Source organism: Rhinolophus ferrumequinum, chromosome 13 (genome assembly GCF_004115265.2).
Source record: "Rhinolophus ferrumequinum isolate MPI-CBG mRhiFer1 chromosome 13, mRhiFer1_v1.p, whole genome shotgun sequence".
NCBI lineage: Eukaryota > Metazoa > Chordata > Mammalia > Chiroptera > Rhinolophidae > Rhinolophus > Rhinolophus ferrumequinum.
In genome coordinates, this window is record NC_046296.1 from 8,274,664 (window position 1) to 8,302,524 (window position 27,861).

The window sequence follows — 27,861 nt, forward strand, 5'->3', positions numbered from 1 at the left end:
CACACACACGGACATTAATTACAGTATTTATTTACAGTCTTCATTTTCCCAGTTGTGCAGCCTAAACTCCTGCCATTGTCATTTAATTGATTATAAGATGTGCAAGTTTTTCACATCTAAATATCCCTGAAATTGGGATACTGTGATGTAACTGAAAACCTCCTTTAGACACCGTTTCTAAGGTGGAGGAAGTAACCAGCAGCGTCACAGCATCAGCCAACAGGCTGAGGTTCCCACCGGGAGGGTGAGCCACCCGGCGACAGCTGACAGCCATGAGAAGTCGGAGGCGAACGTGCAGGTGCTGAGCATATGCTCATCGGGTCCTGTGCAGCTCGGAGTGTGTGTCCAAGGAGACCACAGGGTAGTGCTGCTTCGGTTTAAACCCTGAATGGGCGGTTTAGTTAAGTATCGGATTAGGAATTTAACCTGAACAAGTCAGTGCTGTATCAACTGCATTTCAAAGTTCACCAGCTCGACATTTCTTGTTTTATTCATATCATGGTTAAATAGTAAAATCTCAGTTCTCAAGTGGAATTAGAGTGGCTATGCCAGCCAGGCCCCAGCTGCTCCTGATTGGCCACTTTTATTTGCCTTCACTGATGTCACTGTCGCTGTCACTGCTGCTGTCACTGGTCAATGCAGTTAGGTTTCCCAGGGCTTCCCTGTAAGGAAAAGAAACTGGAGCGTTACACTGCAATCCAGGCGTGGCGATAGGGAATTCTGCAGCTTCACTAAATTATATTCACAAAGGAAAAGGTTCCAACAGCCACAGCTATACGCCTCCCTGACTTGTACGATCAATGAATTGTTAAATCAATAACACATCCTGACTTTTTACAAAGAATGAAGGACATTCAGGGGGTAGAAAAGGCAGATTCAAATGTGCTCCATTTGTAGAACTGTCCTTCCCGGTGACGAGACAGGAGCTAAGTACTTACTTTTGTTCCTGGCTGATGGCAAAGTCAGCCACGAGTCTCTGGGTGAGGCCCTGACAGACAGGTAAGCTGAAGGCACTCGCCAGCTTCACGATCTCAATGGCCTGGGCAGGGCTGTTGGAGGCTTTTGCACTGTCCATAAACTCATTCAGCAACTCATTTCTGTAAAAGAAAGCAAAATGTCAACATTCCCCAACTAAACCCCCAAACCCCACTCCGTCCAAGATTTACCTGCAACAGCTAGCATTTTATTAGTTTGGTGCAAAAGTAATCGCAGTTTTTGTAATTTTTAACCTTTTAAACTACAATTACTTTTGCAACAACCTAACAGAAAGTTCCATCATAAAATCCTCAACCGTAGCTTTGGAGGCAAAGTCCCATGAAGTCTAACTTTGGGCCAGATCACGCACACTGGTTCGCTAAGCGTCACAGGACTATTCATGGATCCCTGGAGTTATGGTCACTGACAGGTAAGTCAGCGTCTGCCTCGGGTGCCTGAGACAGCAGGCGCAATGGTCCACCTGCGTGCCTATCAGAAGACTGTCCCCGAAGTGGCCGGGGACAGAGGAAAGTCCCATCACCCCACAATAAAAGTTAAGCCCACGCAGGTAATTCAAGGACGTACCCAGGCAGGCCTGTTAACTTCAACTTACCTTGGGATCTTGTTATGCTTCCTGAAAAGCCCCAACATCTTCCTGTTCAGGACGAGGTAAGAGAAAGATTATGAATACTAACAGAGCAGAAGGCAACCAGACGAGCACAGCTGGTCCCGGGACTCAGAGATTAAGTGCCCCTCCTAACGACAGCAGAAGCCCCTGCAGATGCCCGCCGGTGGGCGACATCGGCTCCCAGCCATCTTTACGTCACAGTCACCTCCCTCCTCCCAAACTTCACATATGTACGTAAGTTTCACAGACACATCTGATTCGCTGCCAGTGTTGAGAAGTGCTGGGGCACATCCACTTGAAGAGGATCACTTCCGTCTTCCAGGGACGGAGTGTGTCGCATGGGCAGCTGGGAGACAGCACGATCTCTGTCCTCTCCCACCTCCCAGTGTGAATTCAGTGCGTCCTAAGCTTACGTTATGAAGAGCAGGCTCAGAGTGAGGCTTCAGTCTCGTGTATGTGCTCACCACCATCCTGCCACATGCAGGACAGAGGAGAAACACACACACTCAGCTCCCATGACTTAGCTGAGGTCCGTACCCCTGCGCCAATCATCACAGCCTGATTCATAACGAGTCTCAACCTGCCTGAGTTAACAAAGTCAACATCACGTTTCTGTCACTGGCAGCATAGCAGGTCACGTGTGTGATTCATACTCCTGAGACCAGCAAAACCTCATCAGCTTTTCTGGGAGACAGTGAACAGCCATTTTGGACTAACAATCGTGTTCAAATTAAGTTACTTTTTTTGTGCTGAAGAAGCCATGCACCAGTATTCCCCACTTACTGACTCCAAGAACTAACATTTACATCCAAAGCAAAACACAGCAGAGCCATCCAACTGGGAGGACCCCTACAAAGTATTCTTTTGCTGACTCCTCTGCTTTGGGAAAAATGAATATGCATAAAGTCTCCATTCACAATTAAACAGTAAAAATTAGTATGTGGAATGAAGAGCTGATGCAAACACGTAACCAGAATACAAAGCAAGGACAGGTTCTACTCAAGGCCATGTTTAGTCCATTCTGGTAAATGCCTGTTTCCTGAAGTCCAAGTACACAGCCCACATTTTAAGCTGGGTGACGGTGGAGCACCCATAAATGAAATACCCAAATAAACCAAATGCCCAAAACATTTTCAAAGATTCTTTGATCACTTTGTTCTATTTAGGTGGACAGACAAGTAACTTGCCCACAGATACCGCAAACAAAGGTAATTAATGGAAAGAGAATGAGCCCATTGAACCACATCCTCTCTTAAATAAATCATGTATACTGGTCTTATTCCAAAAGGTTGTCCTCTCTTAAATACATCATGTACGTGTATACTGACTAGACAGCTCCTAAGTTTGCTTTTCAGTTTTTTGGGAAGTTTCCAGAGTTACCTCATTATGTAGAAAACTCCTTCGTCCCCTGATAAACTACACATCACACAGCCCAATGTGAGAAGCTCTACTACCCAGGGTCATGTTCTCTGAGATCCAAGTACAAATGCTTCTAGTTTGCATGTGTGTGTCATACTCACCAGGCTTCCTGGATTCTCCCCGCCCGTAAGAATAGGACCGCTATACAGTTCAGAGCGTTCGCTGGCCAGTCAGGAGCGGTCTGTCTGGCATCCTGGCTTTCATAAGTAGACTTGATATCTGCAGCACAGTCAGCAAACGCCACCTGGAGCTGAGAAGCTCTAGGAATTAGAACTACCTAACTGGTTTGATGAGAAGTTAAGTTCAGGAGACTACATAGGATCATTCAAAGTTTTTGAGCAATGCATTTCACCATTTGAACACATCACATATATAGCACACAAGTAAGTGAAATATAAAGCATCCTGCCCTGGGGTAAATAATTTGATTAGCCCCACCTTTCAAATCCAACCATGGGCTTTCTTTTTAGCTAGATTTTTAAATGCAAGCTGCTACTGTCAGGATATTTTCATGTTGCTTGCTTTGGACTAGAAGAACGAGAGTGACTTTAGAAACGGTATTCTGCTAATGGTTGGATATGTTTCAATGTGTAATTTAAATCTGGGGTTAGATGGCGTAATTCTCCACAATGATAGATGGAACCAGGGAAACCACCCCCACCGGGCCTGCAGTGATACATACAGGATACGCTGCTTAGAAAACACCTAATAATAAGGAAACCTCAGTGTCAGTACGACCCTACCTCTGCTGGATGCTGATCTCTTGCCATGAGCTTCAGAATCTCTTCTTTCAGGTCACTGCGAAAAGTGTGACCATATTCTTTACTATCTTGAAACAAAACAGGAATGTAGTGAGAAGTGATCACTGTAATGTAAAACCAACCCTCTCTTCTCTGGCTGACGTTTATCTGCTGTCAGCTGTTATCCGTATTTTTCAGTGAGTGAAAATAAGTTACTGACATTACCTAGTCCAGATTTATTTCAGGACTCCAGAAAACCAGTAGGCTGATTCACAGTAAGAATGGACAAGAGTAGTGTAGTGAAAGCTGTGGCTGCTCCCAGGCAAGTGTCACACAGCACACACTACGAGCAGCCACCAGCCTGTGAGAATCGTACGGTCTTTTGTCAAAAATGGAAGTTTTCATCGCAAACAATGTTAGCATGTTTGTTAATCAAAACGTAGGACAATGAAAAGCGATGGGCCTGGACACAAAAGCTTAAACTGACCTTTCCAGATCTGAGGAATCATTTCCAGCCTGTTGGCCACATCCAAAGCTTGGAGAAGATCTATCAGTGTTTGGGAATGGGGTAAGAAGACCTGATTAAGAGAAATACAAATATATTTTTCAAGTATTAATCAGCACAGATACCCACAGACACGTGTACGACGCTACATGGTAAGTAACGGAGCATCTTACTGAAGGGATCAGGTCCTTGTACCACTTCAAGGTGACATCGATTTGTTCCATTAGACAAAGCAAACTGAAGAACTTGGAACTGTAATAGAGGAAAGAAGTATGTTTAGTCTAAAATCCCTGACAACAGGGGAATGATTAAATTTTAGCATAGTTATACGATGATGTGTTACACAGAATTTGGAAACAATTTAGAAGTTATAATTTCAAACAATTTCAAGTTACACGGGCCAGTGCTTAACCCAGGAGGTGCTACCTGTGCTGCCTGGATTTCCCAGTTAATACCGCCTTATCCTCAACTGGTCAGACGGCCTCCTCAGCATGCTCGCCTCATGCTCCATACACTGTGAGTATCACACTCATTTTAAAGCATTTGACGTGAAGCAAGGATTTGGACCCACAGAAGACAATCACCGCACACCTACCAACGGGCTGACTCCTTCAGCTCTTGTTTTTAGCCGCCTAAAGGCAAAGCCATTTAAGAAGTCTCTTTAGGCTCCAGCCTCTACATCTTTAAAAACAAGAGACTGTGACGAAATTTTTAGGGACCCTCCCTAGTATAAATTCAAAAGTATAAAACAGGAGGGCGTAGAGGAAAAGGCATGTGGATTTAATGTGTTATGGAGAAGCTCAGCCTGGCAAATCCGTTTTACCGCTGCTGGACTTTCCCAGTGCCCCGCTACCACGTACTGTTAAGTCAGGGGCGCGCTGCCTCAAGTCGGAGGTGAAAACCCAGGGCCACCAACAGCCTCCCACTTGGCGGCACACAGGCGCTCCACTATTGCCAAAGGATACTTTACCAACATACTTACTAATAGAAATTACGCCGGTGATCAGGTCCGATGAATTTCCGGTTGTCTCCAGTGTTTAAAAGGCCATGCACTTGGTAAGCAAGTTCCAGATCTCTGAGAGAGGAGCACTGAAAATTTGTAAGTAGTAAGTATCCCTCTTAGAGATCCTTACCAGCCAAAGAGTGGCTCGTTACATAAAAAATAAGTAGTTACTTGTGGAAGTAAGTATGCTGATTCAACATTATTATTAGTTGACAGCAATGAGTTATAGGAAAATGGGGAAAACCAAAACAAACCCCCAAATTCTGCGAAATTTAAAACAAAATGATTTTGACCTAGTCATTATATCTTCAGAAATCAATTCTACAATAAAACTTGGTGAAGTGCACAAAGACAGATGGGGTGCTCACTGTACCCCATTGCTCACTGTACAAGCAAAAAAACCCATGAAATAACTCCAAAACACATCCACAGGAGAAGAGTTAAGTAAATTGGAGTCCATTCCTCCTATGAAATACTGTACTGCCGTCAACAAACAAAATACCATGGAAATGTATCTGGGGGTGCATGTTTGAATACCCAGAGGAAAAATTCTGGAAGGAGACACACTAAACTGTAAAGTAATTATACTTAGTGAACAGGATACACTAATTCATTCTGCAGCTGCTTGAAATTTTTCCTATAATATCATAAAATGAAAAACCAAAATTAAAAACAAGTTTCATCAATTTAAAAAGTTACCAATAGGCATATTGAAATACTCTAAAACCTCATCTGAACAAAGATATGAGAAAGACAATATATACAATAAACACAGGGTAGGGATATTATGTGATTTAGTACAGATTTTACAGAAAGAAAAAAGAGCCAAAAACATCAACAGAAATAAGAGTTAGAAAATGAAAGAATCAAGGAGAGGCCTCCCATCCGCTCCCAGTTACAGATGAATTTCAGAGATGGATAAAAGGAAACACGAAAACAAAAGTTAAGCAAGAAATGGTACTTACAACTCTCATGGCTGACTGAAAAAACATATCTGAAAATCAAAGTTCACAAGAGCCTTGGTTACTCTGGATAAAATATATTTTCAAATCAGTAACATTAATAAAAATCCTGCAACAAAATTGGTATTGCAGAAGATAAACCTAAAGGAATAAAAACTCAAGTGGAAAGAGACTATACATCGAAGTGCTACAGACACTTTGGCTTTCTGAAAATAATAACCCAAAAGATTACTAAGCTCAATGAAACCCTGTCCTCATCACAAAAGCCTCTAAAAACGGGCACCCAGGGAATCTGGCTGTCTCTCACAAGCAATTTCTGTACATACCATCATCCGGGTCCTGTGGGGAAAATTTCTTCCCCGTTAATTCGTTCATGATATCGTAGATCACAAGGGACGATCCTTTTGAAGGGGCGTCTGCAGAACAAGAAAGCAAATGGGTTTTTATCGTGAGTCCCCTTCCGGTACCAACACCAGGAGCACAGGACCCGTTACCAAGGGCCACAGATCTCCCTTCCCTGCCCCCGTATTAAGGCCTGGCACCGGCAGAGTGCAACTCGCCATCGATCTGAGAAAGTCCCGGGTCCACGTGCTCCCAATGCAGACTTTCCCTTCCTTCTTAGTCTCTCCACAAACTTGACTTTCATTGGTGTGAAAGACAGATGGACATATAAACACAAACACACCCTTACCAAGCCCACAAACTTAGAAAAACATGGTTTCTGCTAGTAATCATTCTGTGTTCCTTTTAAGTATAATCAGAATGAGAAGGCCAAGAAAAAGAAAACTGTACAATTAATGGATGTGGGCAGTCCTTTAAAATCACGTGACCTGCGGACTAATAGGTCAGAAAATGCACATACAATAAATACTCCCAAACATATTACACTTTATCCACATTCCCTTTCCTACTAGATCCAGATGCAAGTGATAACGACAGGTTTAATGACAGCATAGATATACTTTTATAATTTCCTCAAGCATGTTTCCATTTGCTTGCAATTTTAAGTATTTGATTAGTTACATGATAATCTGTTTTACGTGTATTATTTCATCATTGTTTTAGGCTTTGTCCTTTGGGTAAATTCCTAGAAATTGTTACTGTAGGCAACCAATTTGTATGCATAAGACAAACAGACACTCCTCCCTCACCCTGCCCCCAAGTTCATGGGTGTTGCTTAGGAAGCCTAAGTATCACTGACAGGTTACAACTGAATCAAAGCGATATGCTGATAACAGGGATGGAAGAGGTTTTGGGGTCAGAAACGCAGTTTCACTACAAAGTCACCAGGTTGAGTAAAATTTTAGAAAATACAGTTATTGTGGAAAGAATTTACCTATTTACAAGATAAAGTCAGTTACCTATTTCCCCAACCCTAAAAGATAAACTTTCCTATAGGGGAGGATGTAGATTTTGTAAAATCCGTCCTCCAAAACAGAGACAATAAGTTTTTCTCTGTTGGTTTTATATATAAAGTCTATCACAGGAAAGAAGGACTAGAATTGTCATTTCTGAGCACAGGGGGTCTTTCTCAAGTTGGGGCAAATGGATGAGAACTAAGACTGTGAGTGCCTGCTGTGTGCCTTCCAAGCACAGGACAAGATATTATGCATAATTCATTTAATAATTACACCCTGGTGGTATCACTCAGGGTAAGGTATCCGGTCCTTTTGACAGAGCTGGTATTTGGTTAAGGTGAAATTTCAACTCAGGTGTGCCTTGCTCTAAATTCTACTCAACAGAGCAGAGCTCCAAAAGGGATGAGCTGACCTAAAAGTAGGTGACAAACAGCCTCAAGATTCTCCTACAAGGCTTCCAAATAAGATTCAGGTTACTGTGGGGCAGCAAGCACTGTGCAACAACTTCTTGCAAAGATGGAAATATTCTATACCTGCACATCCGAGGTGTGATCAAACAATATGGTGAATGTTTAAATAAAAAGTTTATTACAGTAAAAGATACATTGCCATTAATCCCCCTCAAAATACTCCCTCTCGCTTCGACCACACTTATCCCATCGCTCTTGCCACTTTGTGAAGCAGTTCTGGAAGTCCTCTTTCATGAGTGTCTTTAGTTGCGGTGTCGTGGCTGCCTCCATGTCCTGAATCAATTCAAAACGTTTCCCTTTCATGGTCATTATGACTTTGGGGAAGAGCCAGAAGTCACATGGTGCCAGATGTGGTGAATAAGGTGGATGAGGACACACCGTCATGTTTTTATTTGACAGAAATTGTCGTGCCAGAAGTGATGTGTGACACGGAGCATTGTCATGATGGAGGATGATTTATGGCACAGACGTTTGAAACAGACCTCTCAACCATAACTCATACCAGACTGACTGCACCAAACGAGCTGACACTTGTCACACACTGTTACTAAGGTTCAACGCGCCACTCCCTGTATTGAAGACTCCTGCCTTTCTGTTGGATGGCACTTGGCAGCAGCATTCACCATATTTTCTGATCACAATGGAAAGGCTCTGTGTCACACTGCTTCTGGTATGGAAATTTCTGTCACATAAAAAATTACGGTGTGTCCTCATCCACTTTATTCACTGGATCTGGCACCATGAGACTTCTGGCTCTTCCCCAAAGTCACACAACCATGAAAGGTAAATGTTTTGAATCGATTCAGGACATAGAGGCAGCCACGCAGCGCAACTAAAGACACTCACAAAAGAGGACTTCCAGAACTGCTTCAGAAAGTGGGAAGAACAGTGGGATAAGTGTGTTTGAAGAGAGGGGGGGGAATTTTGATGACAGTGTATCTTTTACTGTAATAAATTTTTTTAATTTAAACATTCACTGTATGTTTTGATCACACCTTGCAGTGGCCAGTAACCACATGTAGCTACTGAGCACTAATGCAACGATGTAATTATAAATTTTATTTAATTTTAACTAAATATAAATAGCCACACGTGCTAGTGGCTATCGCATTGGGCAGCACAGCTCTGGAGAGCAAAAGAAACTCCCAGCTAAAATACCTCTGACGAGTTCTAACTGTACACCCACATTGTGAATACCCTTAATGAGCCCATCCCGTCCAGCACAAGTTTTACATCACACACAAGGTTACTACCCTCAAGAATAAATTTTTGCCCAGACTAGATTAACTTGTGAATTCTCTATTCTTAATTCATATGCAGTGAAGGTGGCCTGCAATTAATCACATAAACTTAAGGGTCCTGGGTCAATTTTCTACATAAATTAATATAATGTCGTACATACCGTAATGATAAAACAGCTGAATAATGTAGTGATATGTTGCAAGTGAGGGTTCTCAAATTACCAGGTGCACAGAGAAAAATAAGAAATAAAGTAAGTCAAACACAGTTCTCCAAAATATAGCTTACCAAGGTACACTGAGCTAAAAACATTGATGTTGGTATTTAAATAAAAGATGATACACTTCTGTTCCTTTGGACAGACATTTCCTAGTTCATCAGATTAATGTAAAGGTGTCATTTTTAGAAAGTCCAGACACCCATCACTAAAATATTATAGCTGATGTACTACGAGCCTTCATTTAAGAACCAAAGCATAGCAAAGTGAACTGATTCCCAAAACGACCTTCAATCAAGTATTAGGTTGGTGCAAAAATAACTGTGGTTTAAAAGGTTAAAAATAATTGCAGAAACAGCAATTACTTTTGCACCAACCTAGTAATTACTGAAAAATATACAACCCATTAGCACACACTTTGGTTCAAATACCTAATTATACTAGAAAATGTCATGGGATTTAAAACTATCTAACTAAAGGAAAACAGCACTCCCCAGAATCAAGAGATCCATAAGGAAGTACCTAAAATAAACAACGTTGTAATTTGCTATAAGGAGCATGAAGATGATAACGGTATCCCACCGTGATAAATGCACGTGATTACAGGTGCCAAATGGTGGAAATGAAATTCCCAACACATTATAGAAACAGCAGGAGTTTCCAGTCCCTCTTGTTGCTCGTGTGGACCTGAACCTTCCCGTCAGCACTGTCTCGGTGGCCACTGAGGGACACTAGGATGCATCCTCACCAATTCCGATGGCTTTCATTTCACGTAAGGTCTGTAAGGCTGGCAGTTTCCCAAATGCATAAAATCTTCGGAGACATTTCAGAATGGTATTAAAAGTCTGTAGATTTGGTTTCATCTTCTGTGCAACAATTTGTTTCAGCAGTTCCTAGGTGAATCAAAAGTAGGCAGTATTTTTTATGCCTGGGTAATGACAAAGACTAACTGGAACTTGAAGCAAACATCATCTGTTGGGAGGGTCTGTGGGACGAGCTAGGGCTCATGGACGTTCTTGCACTCTATGTTATCGCGAGAACCCGCCGAGGAAAGAACTCTGTCTATAACAAAGCTCTATGTTTCTAACTCCCACTGACTTCCTTTACCCTGTCATACCTCTCCATCTTGGCATGCAGGCCAAAGTGTGCACGTAGCTTGCCATGTCTGCACACACCGGGTTGCACTCTTTTCCTACGTAAATCCTTTTGTTGATCAAATACTCAGTCAGTATTTTCAGTCAACAGTAGACAATTTGTTCCATAAAGGACTATTACATGCAAAAAGAGAACCTGGCTACCAGGCTATAGCTAAAGCAGGTTAATAGATCCCTAATGGAAGAATTACCTATGAATTAGCAGGACCAGTGACTCTGCATTTTAGAGAAACCCTTCCATTCAGTCACCCCACCCCCACCTGGCAAAGGTGTCCAACTGTTTTCAGCCCTCTGCTTAGTGAGTCTGAGACTACAGCAAGAGGATGAGAATGGATTGTGTGTTTTCCTTTTGTAAATGAGTTGGCATGGCATAACATGTTTCTATTCCTAAATTTCTCCAATCTAGTGACTTACATTTTATTTACCTGATACTTTTTCAATAAATAGGCATTATTTTTGTTAATAAAAAACCTATTATGAGAAGTAAATGAATAAAGCAACCCTGGTCTTCCTGAATTCTAGCTGTGATGTGGTAGGTCAAGTAGCTTTCCTCTCACGTCAGACACTGGGGGGTAACCCCTGTCTGAGAACCCAGTACAGTCACTGCCATGAAGATGCTCAAAGAATGCTGTCTCCATCCTGTGTGTTCCTAACAAAAGATATTTTAGGCCTATCAGAAGACAAAACGAGCATTCCTCCTTACCAATATATTATTCCATTTTTCCTCAAGTTTCTCATTCGTCATTGCTGTTGCTTCAATCAATGCATTGAAGGTGTGTATGTCAGCTGTAAAAGAAAAAAACTACTTTAATAAAAAGGGGCTGAAGATTAACCCCTAAATGACTCCACTTAAGGCACGTGGCTCCTGACTCAATGCAACGTGTCTACAAACCTAGAAAACTACTTCCCTGGATCTCTACTCCTTCTTCAAACACCAATACCACAGAAAAAGACTAAAAGTGAGCCAATGACTGAAGCAAGATCCAAAGATTTTAGAGACTCTAGAGAAGAAAGAAAAAAAGGATGGAGGGGAGTTTGCCAAACATACTTACCACGGAGTCTATTGTTTAATAATTCGGTGTATAAGTTTAATGCCTGCACAGGAGCTCGGTGCTGCAAGAGGGAAAAAAATAAAAAGTGAGCACCATCAAATGTATTTATTTAAGAAATATTTGCACATCTCCTATTCTAGGGTTTGGGAATATAGTAGTAAACAAAACCAGACAAGGTTCCAGCTCTCATAAACCTTAGGGTCTAGTGCAGTGGTTCTTTACCAGGGGCAGTCTGCTCCCCAGGTGACATTCAGTAATGCCTGCAGACGTTTTTAGTTGTCACAAGTGAGAGGTGGGGAGGATATACTACTGGCATGCAGTGGGCAGAGGCCAGGGAGCTACCATCATACAATAATGCACTGGACAGCCCCCACGACAGATTATCTGGCCCAACTGTCAACAGTTCTTATGTAGAGACACCCTGATTTAGTGGAAATTAAAGATAAAAATATAAAATAAATAAACAAATTTTACCTTCACCATTCCTCGGATCATTGTGCAATAGGAATGTGCATTTTTCTCTGGCATCAGAGCAAAGATTCTCTCAGCATTGTTTTTCGCTCTAGACACAAGAGTAAGTGTGAACCAGAGGACAAAGGAAAAGCCAATAAGAGCTACCACAATTTATTGAGTTTAAAATGTTCCAGGCACTGTGCCAAGCACTTTATGCATATAATTTCAAATAACTCTTACTACCGAGGGGGAGATATGGTTATCATCATTTTGAAACTAAGAAAAACTGAGGAACAGAGATCTTAAGTTGTCCAAGGTTTTGTAGTTAAGAGGCAGAATCAGGACTGAAAAGGGAATTGTTATGAATAATAGGTAGTCACGTGCCACATAATGACATTTTGGTCAGCAGCGACTGCATATATGACAGTGGCCCCAGAAGATTATAATGGAGCAGAAATGTTCCTACTGCCTGGTGATGTGGTAGCACATGCATTATTCTCGTGTTTGCGGTAATGCTGGTGTGAACAAACTGACCACCCTGCCAGCTGCAGGAAAGCAGAGCACGCACAATTACAGTAGTCAGCTATACCACCTAGCTGTGTGTTACTACAGTCTATGACGTTCGCACAGGGATGAAATCATATAATGGGGCATTTCTCAGAATGTACCCCATTGTTAAGTGGCGCATGACTGTATACTCAAGGCCTTAAACAAAAAGCAACCTGTACAACAGGGTCCACAGTGACGTGTCCCTGTCCTCCTTCATTAGATCCAATTCCCCAGAGGAAACCACGAACAAGCAGTTTCTCCTGAATCCTTTGTCTTAGTCTAGCACGATTTTACAGTGTATCTACTCTCCTTCTTAAAAAAAAAAATAAATAAATACACCATGTTATACAAACTGTGCTGTACCTTAACTCTCCCTCTTACCAATGTCTTAGAAATCGAAAAGAACCAGGATTTGAGCCAGGAGGACATTCCAAAAGTCCATGCTCTTAACCAATATGTGGAATTATTAAAATCTACTAAAGAAATTTAATTTGATTCCATGCAATTTATCACATCAAAGGAGACTCCAAATATTAATGGTAGCTTTCCTTCTCCAGCCATTCACATGAAATATCATTCAACAGTTCAGTTAATTTAAATCCTTAAATGTCAGTTACATGTTATTCACCTTTTGTTTGGAAGTGATGAATATTCTGCTTGGTGGCCACTAATCTTACTTTAGAACTACATTCTAGTGTATGTGGATTCTTATATAAAGAAAAATATTGAATCTTTCAGAATTACAGGGATATGGTGTAAGGTAGAACTGATGACCCACCAAAGGAACCACACCCTGTGAAGGTCACATGGAGCTAAATGGGGGGAAATCAAGTGTCACCGTTGTGCTGCTGGTGAGAGATAAAGAACTTATGAAAACAGGTCCAAATGCGTATGAATACCAACCGTGACATGTATACTGCACACTAAAAACAGGTATTTGGAACATTGCAGAGTCTCTTCTCCAGGAGGTGATGGGGAACATTGCATAAAACCATGATATAAGGTTCTAACTGTGTGTAACATACCTCCAAGTAACTCCAAACTGATGACCAGCCTTCTTCTTAGATTTCTCATCAGTTTCCTCTGTGGCCTCTTCCTGAAATGAACCATCAACAGAAATAAAAAGATGACAATGCAATGCATTCTCCTAGTTAGACTACTCAAAATCAGGAAGGCACAGGAAACTTCAAAGCAACTGGCAGCCTGGAGTAGAGATGAATGGATGCCCTGTATGCAGCCCAGAGAAACTGGAAATCTAAACAACACAGCCTGTTTCCTCAGAGGCTACATCTGTATGGCTTGTTCCATACAGAAATATTGTTTGTTATTAGGGTGGAAGCAAGAGAAAATGACATATCTGGGTATGGAATATAATTAATGTCTAATACTAACCCAATACAAACTAACATTTTTTTCTAAGACTACATTTTCTCCTTTATTATAAACCAAGCCTGGTTTATAGGACCACACTTACAAGGATGCTCAGTGATCTCAGTGAGAACTTCGACAAAGAGATAAGAAACATAAAAACGGAGACAGAAAACATAAAAAGAACCAGTCATAAATGATGAATATAATAACTGAAATAAAGAATAGAGGGCATCAACAGTAGATTAGATAAAGCAGTGAGTCAAATCAGCAATTCAAAACATGAGGTAGCAAAAAAAACCAATCAGAACAGCAAAAAGAAAAATACAAAAAAATTAGGATAGTTTAAGAGGCCTCTGGGAACAACATCAAGCATACCAACATTCGCATCATTGGGGTACCAGAGGAGAAGAGAGAAGAAAGGATTGAAAACCTATCTGAAAAAATAATGATGGAAAACTTCCCTAATCTGGCAAAAGAAATAGACATACAAGCCCAGAAAATGCAGAACCCCAAACACGATGAACCCAAACAGGCCCACACCAAGACACATCATAATTAAAATACCAAAGGTTAAAAACATAGAGACAATCTTAAAAGCAGCAAAAGGAAAGCAGTTAGTTACCTAGAAGGAAGCTCCCATAAGACTCTCAGCTGATTTCACAACAGAAACTTTGCCGGCCAGAAGGGATTGGCACAAAATAGTCAAAGTGATGAAAAGAAAGGTCACTCTACCCAGCAAAGCTATCATTTAGAGTCAAAAGACAGATAAAGAACTTCTCAGACAAGAAAAAAGCTAAAGGAGTTCATCAACACTTAACCAGTATTACAAGAAATGTTAGAGGGACTTCTTTAAGATGAAAAGAAAAAGATGAAAAATATAAATTAATAAAATGGCAATAACTCCATATCTCTCAATAATTACTTTAAATGCAAATGGATTAAATGCTCCAATCAAAAGAAAGAGAGTGGCTGAGTGAATAAGAAAACAAAATCCTTACATATGCTGCCTACAAGAGACACACTACAGATGGAAAGACATACTGGAAGAAAAGGGATGGAAAAACATATTTCATGAAAACGGAAATGAAAACAAAATGCTGGGGTAGCAATATTTGCACCAGACAAAAAAAAAACAACAACTAAAACAAAGGCTATAACAAGGGACAAAGGACCCGGTAATCCCACTTCTGGGTAATTACTGGAAGAAACCCAAAACGCTACTTCAAGGGGACACATGCATCCATATATTCATTGCAGCATTATTTACAGTAGCCAAAATATAGAAGCAACCTGGGTGTCAATCAATGGATCAATGGATAAAGAAGAGGTAGTACATCTATGCAATGGAATATTACCCAGCTGTCAAAAAAGAATGAAATCTTGCCATCTTAATATAGTAATAAGAATGTACAGTTTCAGATTGGTACTAGATTTATCTGAGTGATCACTTTGCAAGTTATACAGATGTCTAATCACTATGCTGTACACCTGAAACTAATATCATATTGTATGTCAATTGTAACTGAAAAATTTTAAAAATTATATAAAAAGACAGTTATTCTGTACATAAGTAATCCACATTTAGTGGAGAAAAATTGGAAAAGTCAAACTGAAAGAAAAAACACCCATGATTCCACCACACAGAAAGGAACTTAATTTTTAATGACATTTTCTTTATGCACATCAAAATTTTTTAAATAAAAATGGTATAGTGCTATCTAGTCTATTTTCCCACCTATCGGTACCTTTCCATACCCAAACAGACCTACACTAGTATTCTCAATCACCACACAATACTATTATAATTCTATCATCCACTATTGGATATTTGGTTTGCTTTCAACAATTTTGTAATTGTAAGTATGAATATACTATAAAAAATGTCATATGTACATTTTTGTTCACATGAGCCAAAAGTTTCCCTGGGATCTTTTCGTAGAAGTCCAACACTTTGGTTGAGAGAGAGACTATGACAGCATCTAGGCCAGCCCCAGGCACGATACTATTCTGTACCCCGAGCAGAGAGGTCACTCCTCTCTGCCCATGTATGCAGGAATTGTTGCGGGGGCTGTCCAATACACATCGTACTGTCACTGTAAGTAACAATACCATAGGGGACTGCCCAAATACTTCTGGTCAAAGCTTTGCCTGCATTTGGTAGGCAACATCAAAATATTTTTAAGAATGGAAGGGTTAAAACAATTGTATAAATCTCTCTCTTCCTCTATACCACTTTTTATCAAAGCTACTGTACCATACCACACTTCAAAGGAAATCCCCACTACCCTAACACAGAAGAACCTGCTTAACTTTGAGGTGTTCCGACCAAAAGACACTTTAAAAATTATTGCCAAAAGCCATTACCAACTCCTTTGATTTTTCACTTTGTTGAAAATGATAATCAGTTGAGGCCTCTTGGTCACCATAGTAACACAATAAATCCAAGAGACGATTCGTTGTTTCCAGAGATACAGGGGTTCCTGTGGGGAGAAGAAAAAAGGGAAAGAAACCTTGAAACATCAAAGAACTAAATCCCATTAGATTAAAATTCTTCACGTTTTCTATGAGCTGTGGCTTTCTTGGTCACATATTTAATATCATCCACCACTTACTTTAACAATGGATGAGAAATCACTTCACGTCAACACCTGAAGTGATAAAGGCAGAGCCACAATCCTTACTAACCGTGTGTTTTGACATAAAAGAATAAAATACGATGAAGTGTGACCCTGTGTTCACTTATTTTAGACACTCATATCCCCAGAGAAACTATCTCACGGTTTTAATTGCCACCTCCAAACTGAAGACGCTGTAAGTTATCGCCATGTACTTCCCCTGGCCCAGTGCCATTGTTACAAATGCAAGGAGAACTATTCCACTTAGATCTGGGCCCCCAGTGAAATACTTGCGCAGAAATATGAGCACAAATGTCTAATTACAATAACCTTTTAAAAACTGTTGCTCCCAACATTATGCTCCCATTTTGACACCTAACTAAAAGGCAGAAAAGGGAACAGAAAGACATATGAGATATAATTCAGTGTTTTAAAAGAAAAGTAACTGCATTTTCCTAAAGAAAATATACGGATGACAAAAATGCCCACCAGGAAATTTAAAAGCCCAGAAAAGAGAGCACAGCAGAGGGGAGAGGACATAGGCTATGAAGTTTCATTTGATTGGGTCTATTATTTCAGAACTGGGTGACCCTGAAAAATTACTTCGTAATTGGTTAATGTTAACTAAATATCAATACATACATTATGCAATATAGAATTATCTTATTACATAATTACAGACTATATTATATGTAAGTAACATAGCATGTAATTATACAATTACAACATGTAATTACATAATATATAACAATCATAAAGTTAATGTAAATATTAATATCACTTAAAAATTACTTAATTTTTCCTTTATAAGTACACAGCACAGCAGCTCATAAGGTGTTACAATTAAATTAAGCATGTGAAATGCCTGGCAAAGTGTTCGGCACTTATTAGAGGCTTGGTAATAACATTCTCTAAGCCCTCTTCCCTGGTATGCTGGCTCACTCTGTTACTCTGAGGTACGGGTCTGACACACTGTCTTTAGAAATGTTTACTGAATGTCTGCATGTGCCTGAACCATGCAGCATGTAACACTGAAGACAAGTCTTAGCACTAAGAGCCTTAATATAGACTTAGCAGATATTTATCATATTGAACAAACAGAGGAAACCCTCCCTAAGTAATAATCTGCACGAGCAATTCATTTGTACAGCCAATGCCGTAACAGGCTGTATACCCAGCCTCTCAAATCAAACATGGCTTTCTACAAATGTTTCTGTTAGAGTGATTCAGTTCAGTTTCTATCTCTTCTATGTTTGGTTGATTTTTGTCACTTCAGATTCCATAAACTTAAAAACAATACCGCTGCTTTCGATGTTACTACCGGTACATTCTCATGGTAGTTCACAAGCCACACTATCTAGACCTATACCTGTGGAGGTTCACTCATCCAGACTGAATTTAGAGAGCCACAGGATTTGAGAGACAGAAGCTCTGAGAAACTAAGTGAGTTTGTCAAGGACACAGGACTAATTAGTGTCAGAACTAGGACCAGTATCCAAGCCTCTGATCCAACAGTTTAGTGCTCTTTCCTTTTTAAATGTTTCTTTCTTGTCCGTTTTGTCTTCCAAACATACTTAATAGCTACCTAATTTCTCTACCTGTGATACAGCACAAGTGTACAATAAACTAACAAAGTTGCAACTCTATCTCATCTATAATTTTAAAGTGAAGCTAAAGCAGAACTTAAAATATTATGTATTAAACTATTAAAAATATAAACACAGCTATCAAGCCGATTAAGTACAACAGTATTTGTAACTCTTACACATAACTACTGGGATCATACAACGGTGGCCTGTTTCTAAGCCCACATTCCTAGGGGAGGCTCTGACTGAACTTAGTCACCTGCTTGCAAGAGCTGATCAAACATGTCCACCGAAGCTTTGACTTTTTTGAGCGTGATCCGTTCCTTCAGGGCGGCTTCACTTATATCTTCAATTTGAGGCTCAAAGTACTCAGGCATTAAACACTAGGAAAGCAATAGGGCTAAAATTACTACAAACAGGTAAAGGAGAAAGGATAACCAAGTAGGACATTTTTATCACCAGCACACCAAAATAAAATGGCACTGTTCCAATTCACGGTTCATGTACCAAATACCATTTATCATTTTAACATGAATGTCTTTGTAGGGAATACAACCTTAAAAAAACATTAAAAAAACAAAACAAACAAACAAAAAAAACCTCTCCAGTCTCCCAAACAAGACTATTTAGCTATCACCTAGCTTGTGGAGAAAAATTTAAAAGTACCCAAACATAATTCATATCTGAAGAATCCTTCTTCCAACTTAATTTCCCAACTTCAAACTAAACTTATTGTTTTCCCCTTGCTAAAACCATCCTTTCTCCTTTCCTCCCAATCTTCATTAGGAGTCAGAGTACGCTTAGTTTTCAAAGGCAGAAACTTCATCCTTGATGCTTCTTTTACTCTGAACATTTAATACCACTAAGGTAGGCTGATTTTACCTCACTCACTAATTTATTCAAATACTTATTAAATGCCTACTACTTTACCCCAGACATTGGGGATATAGAGATGAAAGCTATTCTCTGCCCTCAAGGGACTCACAATCTAACGGAGAAAACAAATAAGGCAATAGTTATGACATAGTGTGAATGGTAAACGATATAAGAGATCTCAGAGGTGTGAGAGAGCTGCCTGCCATGGAGGCAGGGGACCATGGAAAGCTTCAAGCAAAAGTGAGCTAAGCACAGAAGAATAACTGTTAGAGAAAAACCCAAAGGGGAAAAGGTGGGCCAACAAATGATCATTCCATAGCTGCCACTGTCTTAGATCAGGATTTCAGGATTTTTACCTACACAATCGCACTGGCCTTCTAATTTGTCTCTGGGAGGTGCTGCTTAAGAAGCAGGAGGGCTGCGTTTGGGTTTATGTGTTTTGGAAAGCAGGGAGATGTGAGAGGGAATGCTTCTGGATGATGAGTCTGAGGTTGTATTACGCATCTGTTTTGCTCACACTGTACTGACAACACTACGCACAATATAGAGCAGACAGGCATTGCTCAAATACTCTTCATGAGTAGAGAACAAAGAGGCGGTTGGAAATACAATTTGGAGTTCAAAGGAGAGGGATCTAGGCCAGACATACAAGAATACCAAAAGGAACATAAGGGTTATTGAAGAGTATAGACAGGAAAAAGAGGAAATGAGTGAGCATGGAAACCTAAAAAAGACATCAATGCTTAAGGAGTGGATAGAAAAGCTACTGAAAGAAACTGAAATGGAATAGTCACATATGTAAAGATGTAATAATCTGCTGTCACAGAAGCCAAATGGGGAAAATAAAATGAGGAACAAATACGTACAGAAGGAGTTAAAAAAAAAAAAAAGGTTAGTATTGCAAGCACATATAACTATACACATTAAAGGACTTTTCACCCAAATATTGAGAACATTCAAATGGCTACTCAAGTATTAGCCATGAATGCTTGGTTTAATCTACATTTATATACTATTATCTGAAAATCCTAATTGTCTTTCCTTACCGGTATATGAGGTTCAGCTATATCCTTCTGAAAGTATTTGGGATGTAAGTTAATAATAAACTTTGCTGCCTTCTCCCCGGACTTCTTTGCCAATAAAAATGAACGCTATATAAAGAAAAAAAATTAGATATAAATTGGTTTTTACACGTAATTTAGACTCAAGAGATCAAAGTCATACCCTCAGCAAGAATTATTCTTCCCCCTAATACAGAATGCCAACAATACACAGAATCCTAATTAGAAGTTAAATAAAACATATCCACCTCTGCTAGTGAGTGTGACAAAATTTCAGGTCTTATACACATCATGAGGTATATAAAAACAATGCATTAAACTGAGTGGATTGCTCCAGTGTGAGAGCCCTACGTGTAAAAAACCATAACCCCAAACCCTCTCCATAGCTAATCTCTAACGCCTTTTGATGAAAGTAATAAAGGATTCAAAAAGTCTTCCAATTTATCAGCATCTGTAAATGTTTCAAAGGTTTTTACAACTAAGTTAAATTACATATGCTCTCTTGTACCCAAACCAACAAGATGAAACATAATACTGGAAGAGTCACATGTAAGCACTCACTGATTCCACAGAGGATGTTGGTATGAGATAAGGATCATCTTGAAATGCGTAAGGAGCAGCTGTGGTGTCCTGTGGAGAAGACAGAAGTCTCTTTAGGCAGAGTTTTATTAAGAGGATCTTTTGAGTTTTGGTGATGTCCAAAAATTCTATCAAGTTTTAATTCTGTACGCAACACATATGCAGAAATATGTATGCATATTTGCATTTGTGCATGTGTATATGTTAGTGTATATATATGGAGTGTCCCCCCCCCCCACACACACACAGCTGTAACGTCCTCTCGGCTCTGTAAGACTTGGTTATAATTACGCACAACTTAAAGCAAAAAATGGTTCAAACCCCCATGACTGTTCCTTAAGATCTCAGTCTGCCATCAATAGGGACTACTGCTGTTTTAAACTCAAGGTAAAGATCTTCTAAACTAATCTGGGCACCGATTTCCTGCACTGGGGTTTCCTTCAAAGCACGGCCACTAACCACACACAAGTCCAAGTCCTTCCTCCAAATGGAGGACACTGCCAGGCCCTATCAGGGTGGGGGGAACAAGCAGCAGCTTCTCCCGTGTCCTGCTGCCCAAGGTCCTATACTTCTTTCAACTCTCAAGCACCACCAGGGGCTCACTAAGAACTGCCCCCAAATTACTTCCTCTCTCCCTCTCCTCTCCCGCAGAGCTTCCTTTCCCAGGCCTTATGGAATCTTTGTTGCAGAGGAAAAATTTTCCCTATATCCTGAATCTTTTCTGATTGTCCCTTTGATGCCTTGCCATACTGACCTGGATTCTCCAGGAAGGGGGGAGGTGCTTCCCAGCAGCTTTCAAGGGAAGGCTGCTCATACATAGCGGCTCGGAGGCAGTATTTGGGGGTCGGGGGAGCGGTTGTGGGGATCCTAGCTTCCTACTGCCACTTTCAAAACCATATTCCTCCACACTCCTCATGAGGCACATCTCATCTTTTGAAGACAAAAGACACGGAGCTAAGTCCAGGCTTTAACATCCTAACCAGCCAGGTCAGAAAATTGAAAAGCTTTAGACTCCGCATTTGTCATATAAAGAGACTGATTAGATAATTTCCAAGAAACTTTCTAGATCTACAACAGTTTAATTGTGAATAATGAGGAAGTATGAACATTAAATTTATTATTAGCTGAGTTAGGTACAGAAACCTAAAATTCCTACTTACCCTGTTTACTGTGGATGCGAGTGCCTGAAGAATGGCCACTTTGTCCCTAAGAATGAGAATCACAAGTTAATCCTCACCAGGGCTTCTCACACTCACAAAATGAACAAGTGATTCTACTCTCAGAATGAACTGGCCAGTAACAAAGTTCAGGTCTCAACAAAAGCCGGTTCTTGTATCTCAAGATCATTAGAATAATAACAAGAGAAAATGTCTAGTTCTTCTACCTACAGGTGGTTAGTAAATATTCCTGCTATGCTTTCCCTGCTTTCTCTACCCACTCTAATACCATCACCCCGGGCTAGGGATTTCCACCCTCATCTCATGGTGAAAGGGGAAGGGATTAAACCCATCCTCAACTGTATCTACCTTGAATCTCATCTCCTCCTATCCATTTTCCTACGTATTCTTTTTATTTATTTATTTCATTAGTTTCAGGTATACAAAGCAACAACAGACATTTAAATCCCTCAAAAAGTGATAACCTACCCCCCAAGCTACTACCCCTCTGACATCTTATGTAACTGTTACAATACAATCCACGTCCCTATGTTGTACTCCATATCCCGTGACTATACATACCTATATATTTAGTTATAGTTGACATTCAGTATTACTCTACTTTAGCTCTTCAGGTGTATAGCGCATTAGTCAGGCAGCTACACAGTCTATGACGTGATCCCCCTGGTAAGTCCAGTACCCATCTGGCACCTCACGTGATCTTTACAGCATTGCTGATTATATTCCCCATACTGTATTAACTATCAATCTGTATTTCTTAATGCCTTGACCTTTTTAATTGGGGAATACTGGGTAACAGTGTGTTTTTCCAGGACCCATCAGCCCCAAGTCAAGTCATTATTTTCAATCTAGTTGTGGAGGAAGCATCTCACTGGCCCATGTGGGAATCAAACCCACGACCTTGGTGTTATGAGCACTGCACTCTAACCAACTGAGCCAATCGGCCACCTAATGCCTTCACCTTTTTCACCCTGCCCCCAAACCCATTCCCATCTATCACCCTGATAGATCTAGTACCTATCTGGCACCATAACTATTTATTACAGTATATTCCTTATGCTATACCCTACATCCCCATGACTACTGTGTAACAACCAATTTGTACTTCTTAATCCCTTCCCCTTTCACCCATCCTTAACACCCCTCTCATCATAAAGAAGTCCCTCTAAGATTCCTTATGACACTGGTTTGTTGATGATCAACTCCTTCAGCTTTTTCTTTTCTGGGAAGCTCCTTATCTGTCCTTCAATTCTAAATGAAAGCTTTGCTGGTTAGAGCAAATCTTGATTGTATGCATTGCTTTTCATCACTTGGAATATTTCCCGCCACTCCCTTCTTGCCTGCAAGGTTTCTGCTGAGAAGTCAGCTGACAGTTTTATGGGGGCTCCCTCATGTAATAGGTAACTAATTGCTTTTCTCTTGCTAATTTTAAGACTCTCTCTTTGCATTTAATGTTTGGAATTTTAATTATGATATGTCTTAGTGTGGGCCTCTTTGGGTTTATCTTGTCTGGGACTCGGTGCTTCCTGGGCTTGTATGTCCATTTCCTTCACCAGGTTAGCGAAGTTTTCTGTCATTATTTCTTCAAATAGGTTTTCAATTCCTTGCTCTCTCTCTCCTCCTTCTGGTACCCCTATAATGAGAATGTTGGTATGCTTGATATTGTCCTGAAGGTCCCTTAAACTCTCAACTTTTGGATTTTTTTCTTTTTGCTGTTCTGATTGGGTGTTTTCTGCTACCTTATCTTTACATTGCTGGTTGGGTCCTCTGCCTCATCTAATCTACTATTGATTCCCTGTAATATATTCTTCGTTTCCATTATTGTATCCTTTATTTTTGACTGGTTCTTTTTGATGGTTTCCATCTCTGTTTTTATGCTTCCCATTTCTCTGTTGAAATTCTCCCTGAGATCACTGAACATTCTTATAACCAGTGCTTGGAACTCTGCATCTGATAGATTGCTTGTCTCCATTTTGCTTAGTTCTTTTTCTGGAGCTTTGTCCTGTTCTTTTATTTGGGACATGTTTCTTTGTCTCCCCATTTTGGCTGCCTCCCTGGGTTTGTTTCTATGTATTAGGTAGTAGCGCTGCGATGTCTTCCGGTCTTAGTAGAGTGGCCTTATGTAGTAGGTGTGCTGTGGGGTTCAGTAGCAGTCTTTCTGGTCACCTGAGCCACGCACTCCAGGTGTGTCCCTTGTGTGGGTTGTGTGTGTCCTCCTCTTGTAGTTGAGCCTTGGTTGATAATTGCACATCAATGTTAGGGACTGACCCTCGGCCTCACTAGTTGTGAGGACTGGCCTTGACTACAGTGGAACAGTTGTTGCGCAGGGGCTGACCCTATGGAGCAGGATCTGCCTCAGAAGGACTCTGGTGCCTGCCCAATCTGCCCTGTGGGTGTGTTGTACTTGGAGCCAGCTGCATGATGCTCCAGCTTGCCCTAAAGTAACTGTACAATTCAGATTAACCTGTTTAGAACACTGCCTTTATCACATCACATTCATACATGAAAACCAACAATGACTCTCCACAATTTGTTAGTCTCTGATGGCATCTGAGTGATCTGGGAAATCACAGCCTCAAATCATGCTTCATCTCTAAAGTAAGGCAACAGTTACTTGAGTACTTGCAGCTTCTTCCAAGTCTAAAAGCATAAATTCCTGACCCTGGAATTCAGGGGCTATCAGAGAAACTCTATCAATCACTTTTTCTGCAAAGGGACACTAATAAATATTTTAGGTGTGATAGGCCACAGAGACTCTGTTGCAACTATTAAGTTCTACGAAGTGTAGCATTAAAGTAGCCACAGACAATACATTAACAAGTGAGTGAGGCTGTGTTCCAAAATTTTAATTGACACTGAAATTTGAATTTTATATAATTTTCACATGTCATTGAATAGTCTTCTTTTGACTTTTCAACTACCAAAAAAAAATGTAAAAACCATTCTTGGCTCATGCACTGTAAAAAAAATAGGCCTTAGTTTGCTGACCAATGCTCTGTTATCAACAACCTTATTTCCCCTATTCTAACAGAGCATTTTTCACAAACCTGCCTGCTTGGCCTCTTCCCACCACGTGTCATGATCAGGTCCCACTCTACCTTACTGTTCTCTGTATCTGTGGGTCTCATACTTTAGGGTTAGGAAGAATTACCTGCAGGAATATGCATTTTAAACAAAATTCCCGGTGATTCTGATGCTAATAAAATAATTTTACCTATTTTAAGGTACAAGAAAATTTCTACATTTTTCAATAAAACTCACCTTGGTTACTGCAATACAATCATTCTAGATTTATATATCCTGTGTTGTCTCTAATCAGGTGTATAAGTTATGTACACATGTAATGTGAGTATAAGGTACTGGACTAGATCATGTGCACGGGACTCAGCTAAATCATAAGCCACCCGAACACCCCTTCCCCCCCCCCAAAACCTCCCTCTTTTTTTGCATTCCCTGTAGTGCCTTCCTCAGGGAAAGAGGCTGGTAAGCTGCTTTGGACTCAAATGCCATTCAAGAAAATGACTCCTTTATGGATATGTTTATTCCTACTCTTTATCTTGGTTCTGATTCTCAGGCCAGGGAAGATAGAAATACACCTGAATATAATAAAATACTATGTAGTAATTAAAAATTAAAAGCAGAATACAGAACAGTACATCTAACAAATCAATTCTACTAAATTAAATGTATACATGTAATTCATATTAAAAATGTCATGTCCCAGAACTTAAAATAATAGCTATCCTCTACTGAGCTCTGACAATGTGGCAGGCACTATTCAAATGCACATTTAATCTTTTACAGTAGGTACTAGTATCATTACCCACATTTTACTATGACACAGAGATTAAATAACTTGCCTCTGAATAGTGTGATTGCTAGTAATTGTTTCCATTTTGCATGTTCAATTTATCCCACCCACCTTTTGGCAATACTCAGGAAAGATTTAGCTGTTTAAAGTGTCTTTGAATAAGGCCATTTGTCCAAGGATCTATCCACTGAGGTAAAAAAGCTAAAATCTTGCAGTCCAGGTCATTTATTTTACTTTACCTTATTAAAGACCATAAAGATAGTACTTTTGTCTGGTCTCCCAACAATATGAAAACTTTCTTAAGAAAAAGAAATTGTTTTAAAGATGATGCTCACAATTAACCACTATTATGTAAATATCAACCCAAACTCAGTTCAAAAGGTCTTTCAACTCTTAAGTTAATCTCATTCCACATTCACTCACTATCTTCACCTTCTTTTGTTCTTTTAAACTCCCAAGCTTTTCCTCCCTCAGTTCTTCCCTCCCCCAAGAAAGCTCTCCATCACTTGTCATGTCACTGTGTCCTTATTTAACAATGTTCTGTTCATAATAAATACTCCACCACTTGAGGAATGAACACGAATACTCACCAAGTTTTCCTTTTTGGAATGACCACTTTCTCAATCCCTTAATGTGGGGAAAAAAAAAGTGAATCAATTTCCAAATACTACTACTACAAAGAAGTACAATGTGTTAATATAAAAATGGAATTACTTCAATATATTTTTATATACCTGTTACATCAGGTCCTTCAGCCTTGGGGAGGGCTGCACTTCCGGAATAAAATCTGCAAAAAAATAAAAGCCCTAAAGCTAATACTCAATCTGAAGTTCCCACCTCACGTCCTACGATGTGCATTTTGAGCCCAAATTTATCATGGATCAAAATGACTCGATAATTCATGCCGATGTACACTGAGAAGATATACAGCAAGTTCAAAACCATTACAAAATAGATATAAGACATGGAGACAATATGGTCAAAAAAATTTTTAACCAGGTAATCTCATTACATAAAATCAAGGGAAAAAAGGAAAATTTTAATAGCACTTGAACAATTGAACAGATGATTTGAAATATAAAAGACTTTCAATATTGGGAATCTAAAACCCCAAGGTAAGTGGGACAATTAATGAGCTGATTTATAAATGGATAATGCCCTAATAATAATAAAAAACTATTCCACTTAAAGCAATTATGACAAACTATGAAGCTCAATCACCACAGCCTTTCAATTCACTTCCTTCATCAGGAACGTCACAACATTCAGCACGGAGGGCGCTCATAAACTACCTTTAATTTGGGAAAAATCTTAAGATTTCTCCCTGTTCCTCCCGGTTGCGTGAAAATGAGTGAGAGCAAATAATTTTTTTTTTTTATTTGAGATGGGATTGCAAAAAGCCACACTAATTAGAATGCTTGCTCCACGACAGCAAGATCCTAGTCTTGTCGACAGTTCTAAACTCCTGGGTAGGCTAGTCTACCAATAAATATTTCCCTAATAAATGCGTTTTGTCTCTTTTTCAAGGACTCGGGTTCTGCACGCCGGGTTCCGGGAGCACGCGGCTACCAGAGGGCGCATGCGCATTCCACTGCATCGTGCATCTTTCCACAGCTCTCGGGAAACAGAGATCACACGAGACTAGGTTGACACCTGGGTCTTCCTCGGGATTCCCCAAGCCTCTCTTACCTGCAGCTATGGGCTTGTCCAAATGGTTCTGCCCGCCGATCCGACAACGGCAGACAAAGCCTGCAGCGGACCGTCAACCAGCGAACAGATGATACGGCCATCTTTGGCTTCTTCGCATTGCATGTTGGGAATGTATGCTCTACACTTTCCGGATTTCCAAGGGAGGTGAAGGTGGGCGGGAATAGAACAGGTTACAAGTTCATGGTTTGCAAGACTTCGTTACGGAAGTTATGTGCTCAGGACGCCTCATTTGCCGCGAAGAAGTCTTCTAAAACGATCATCTGAGTATTATGTATCTTCGATTGTGTTCAAAATAAGAAAGCTAGTGAAAATGAAATTCTTACTCCCCCACCCCCGCCCCAGAACGGAAGT

At 40.2% G+C, this 27,861-nt stretch overlaps 1 protein-coding gene and 2 non-coding genes across 3 annotated transcripts; all 3 read right to left on the minus strand.

The window, feature by feature from the left end:
* Positions 1–10: 10 nt before the first annotated feature.
* PTCD3 (pentatricopeptide repeat domain 3) lies at positions 11–27,826 on the minus strand. The gene is made up of 24 exons (XM_033124367.1): positions 27,490–27,826; positions 26,535–26,587; positions 26,391–26,427; positions 21,972–22,017; positions 20,794–20,862; positions 20,218–20,322; positions 18,555–18,678; positions 16,459–16,574; positions 13,749–13,819; positions 12,196–12,283; positions 11,722–11,782; positions 11,373–11,455; positions 10,264–10,408; positions 9,462–9,512; positions 6,558–6,647; positions 6,235–6,263; positions 5,249–5,355; positions 4,440–4,518; positions 4,249–4,339; positions 3,765–3,850; positions 3,124–3,272; positions 1,589–1,630; positions 939–1,097; positions 11–662 (listed from the first exon to the last, which is right to left on the minus strand). The coding sequence occupies exons 1-24, from the start codon at positions 27,588–27,590 to the stop codon at positions 584–586; spliced, it is 2,061 nt and encodes a 686-aa protein (XP_032980258.1). The 5' UTR covers positions 27,591–27,826; the 3' UTR covers positions 11–583.
* Positions 2,028–2,164, minus strand: LOC117033520 (small nucleolar RNA SNORD94). Its single transcript, XR_004424911.1, has one exon. It is a non-coding gene; the product is annotated as a small nucleolar RNA SNORD94 (small nucleolar RNA).
* TRNAM-CAU (transfer RNA methionine (anticodon CAU)) lies at positions 22,862–22,935 on the minus strand. The gene has a single exon. It is a non-coding gene; the product is annotated as a tRNA-Met (tRNA).
* Positions 27,827–27,861: the final 35 nt, after the last annotated feature.

Bases quoted from the DNA above. Each gene is read 5' to 3' on its own strand.
- PTCD3 (XM_033124367.1), bottom strand. From the start codon at position 27,590: ATGGCCGTATCATCTGTTCGCTGGTTGACGGTCCGCTGCAGGCTTTGT. The intron at 13,820-16,458 runs GTAATGGCTTTT...GGTTCATTTCAG, and splicing joins GTGAAAAATCAAAGGAGTTG to GAAGAGGCCACAGAGGAAAC. The intron at 10,409-11,372 runs GTAAGGAGGAAT...TGATTCACCTAG, and splicing joins AAAAATGGAATAATATATTG to GAACTGCTGAAACAAATTGT.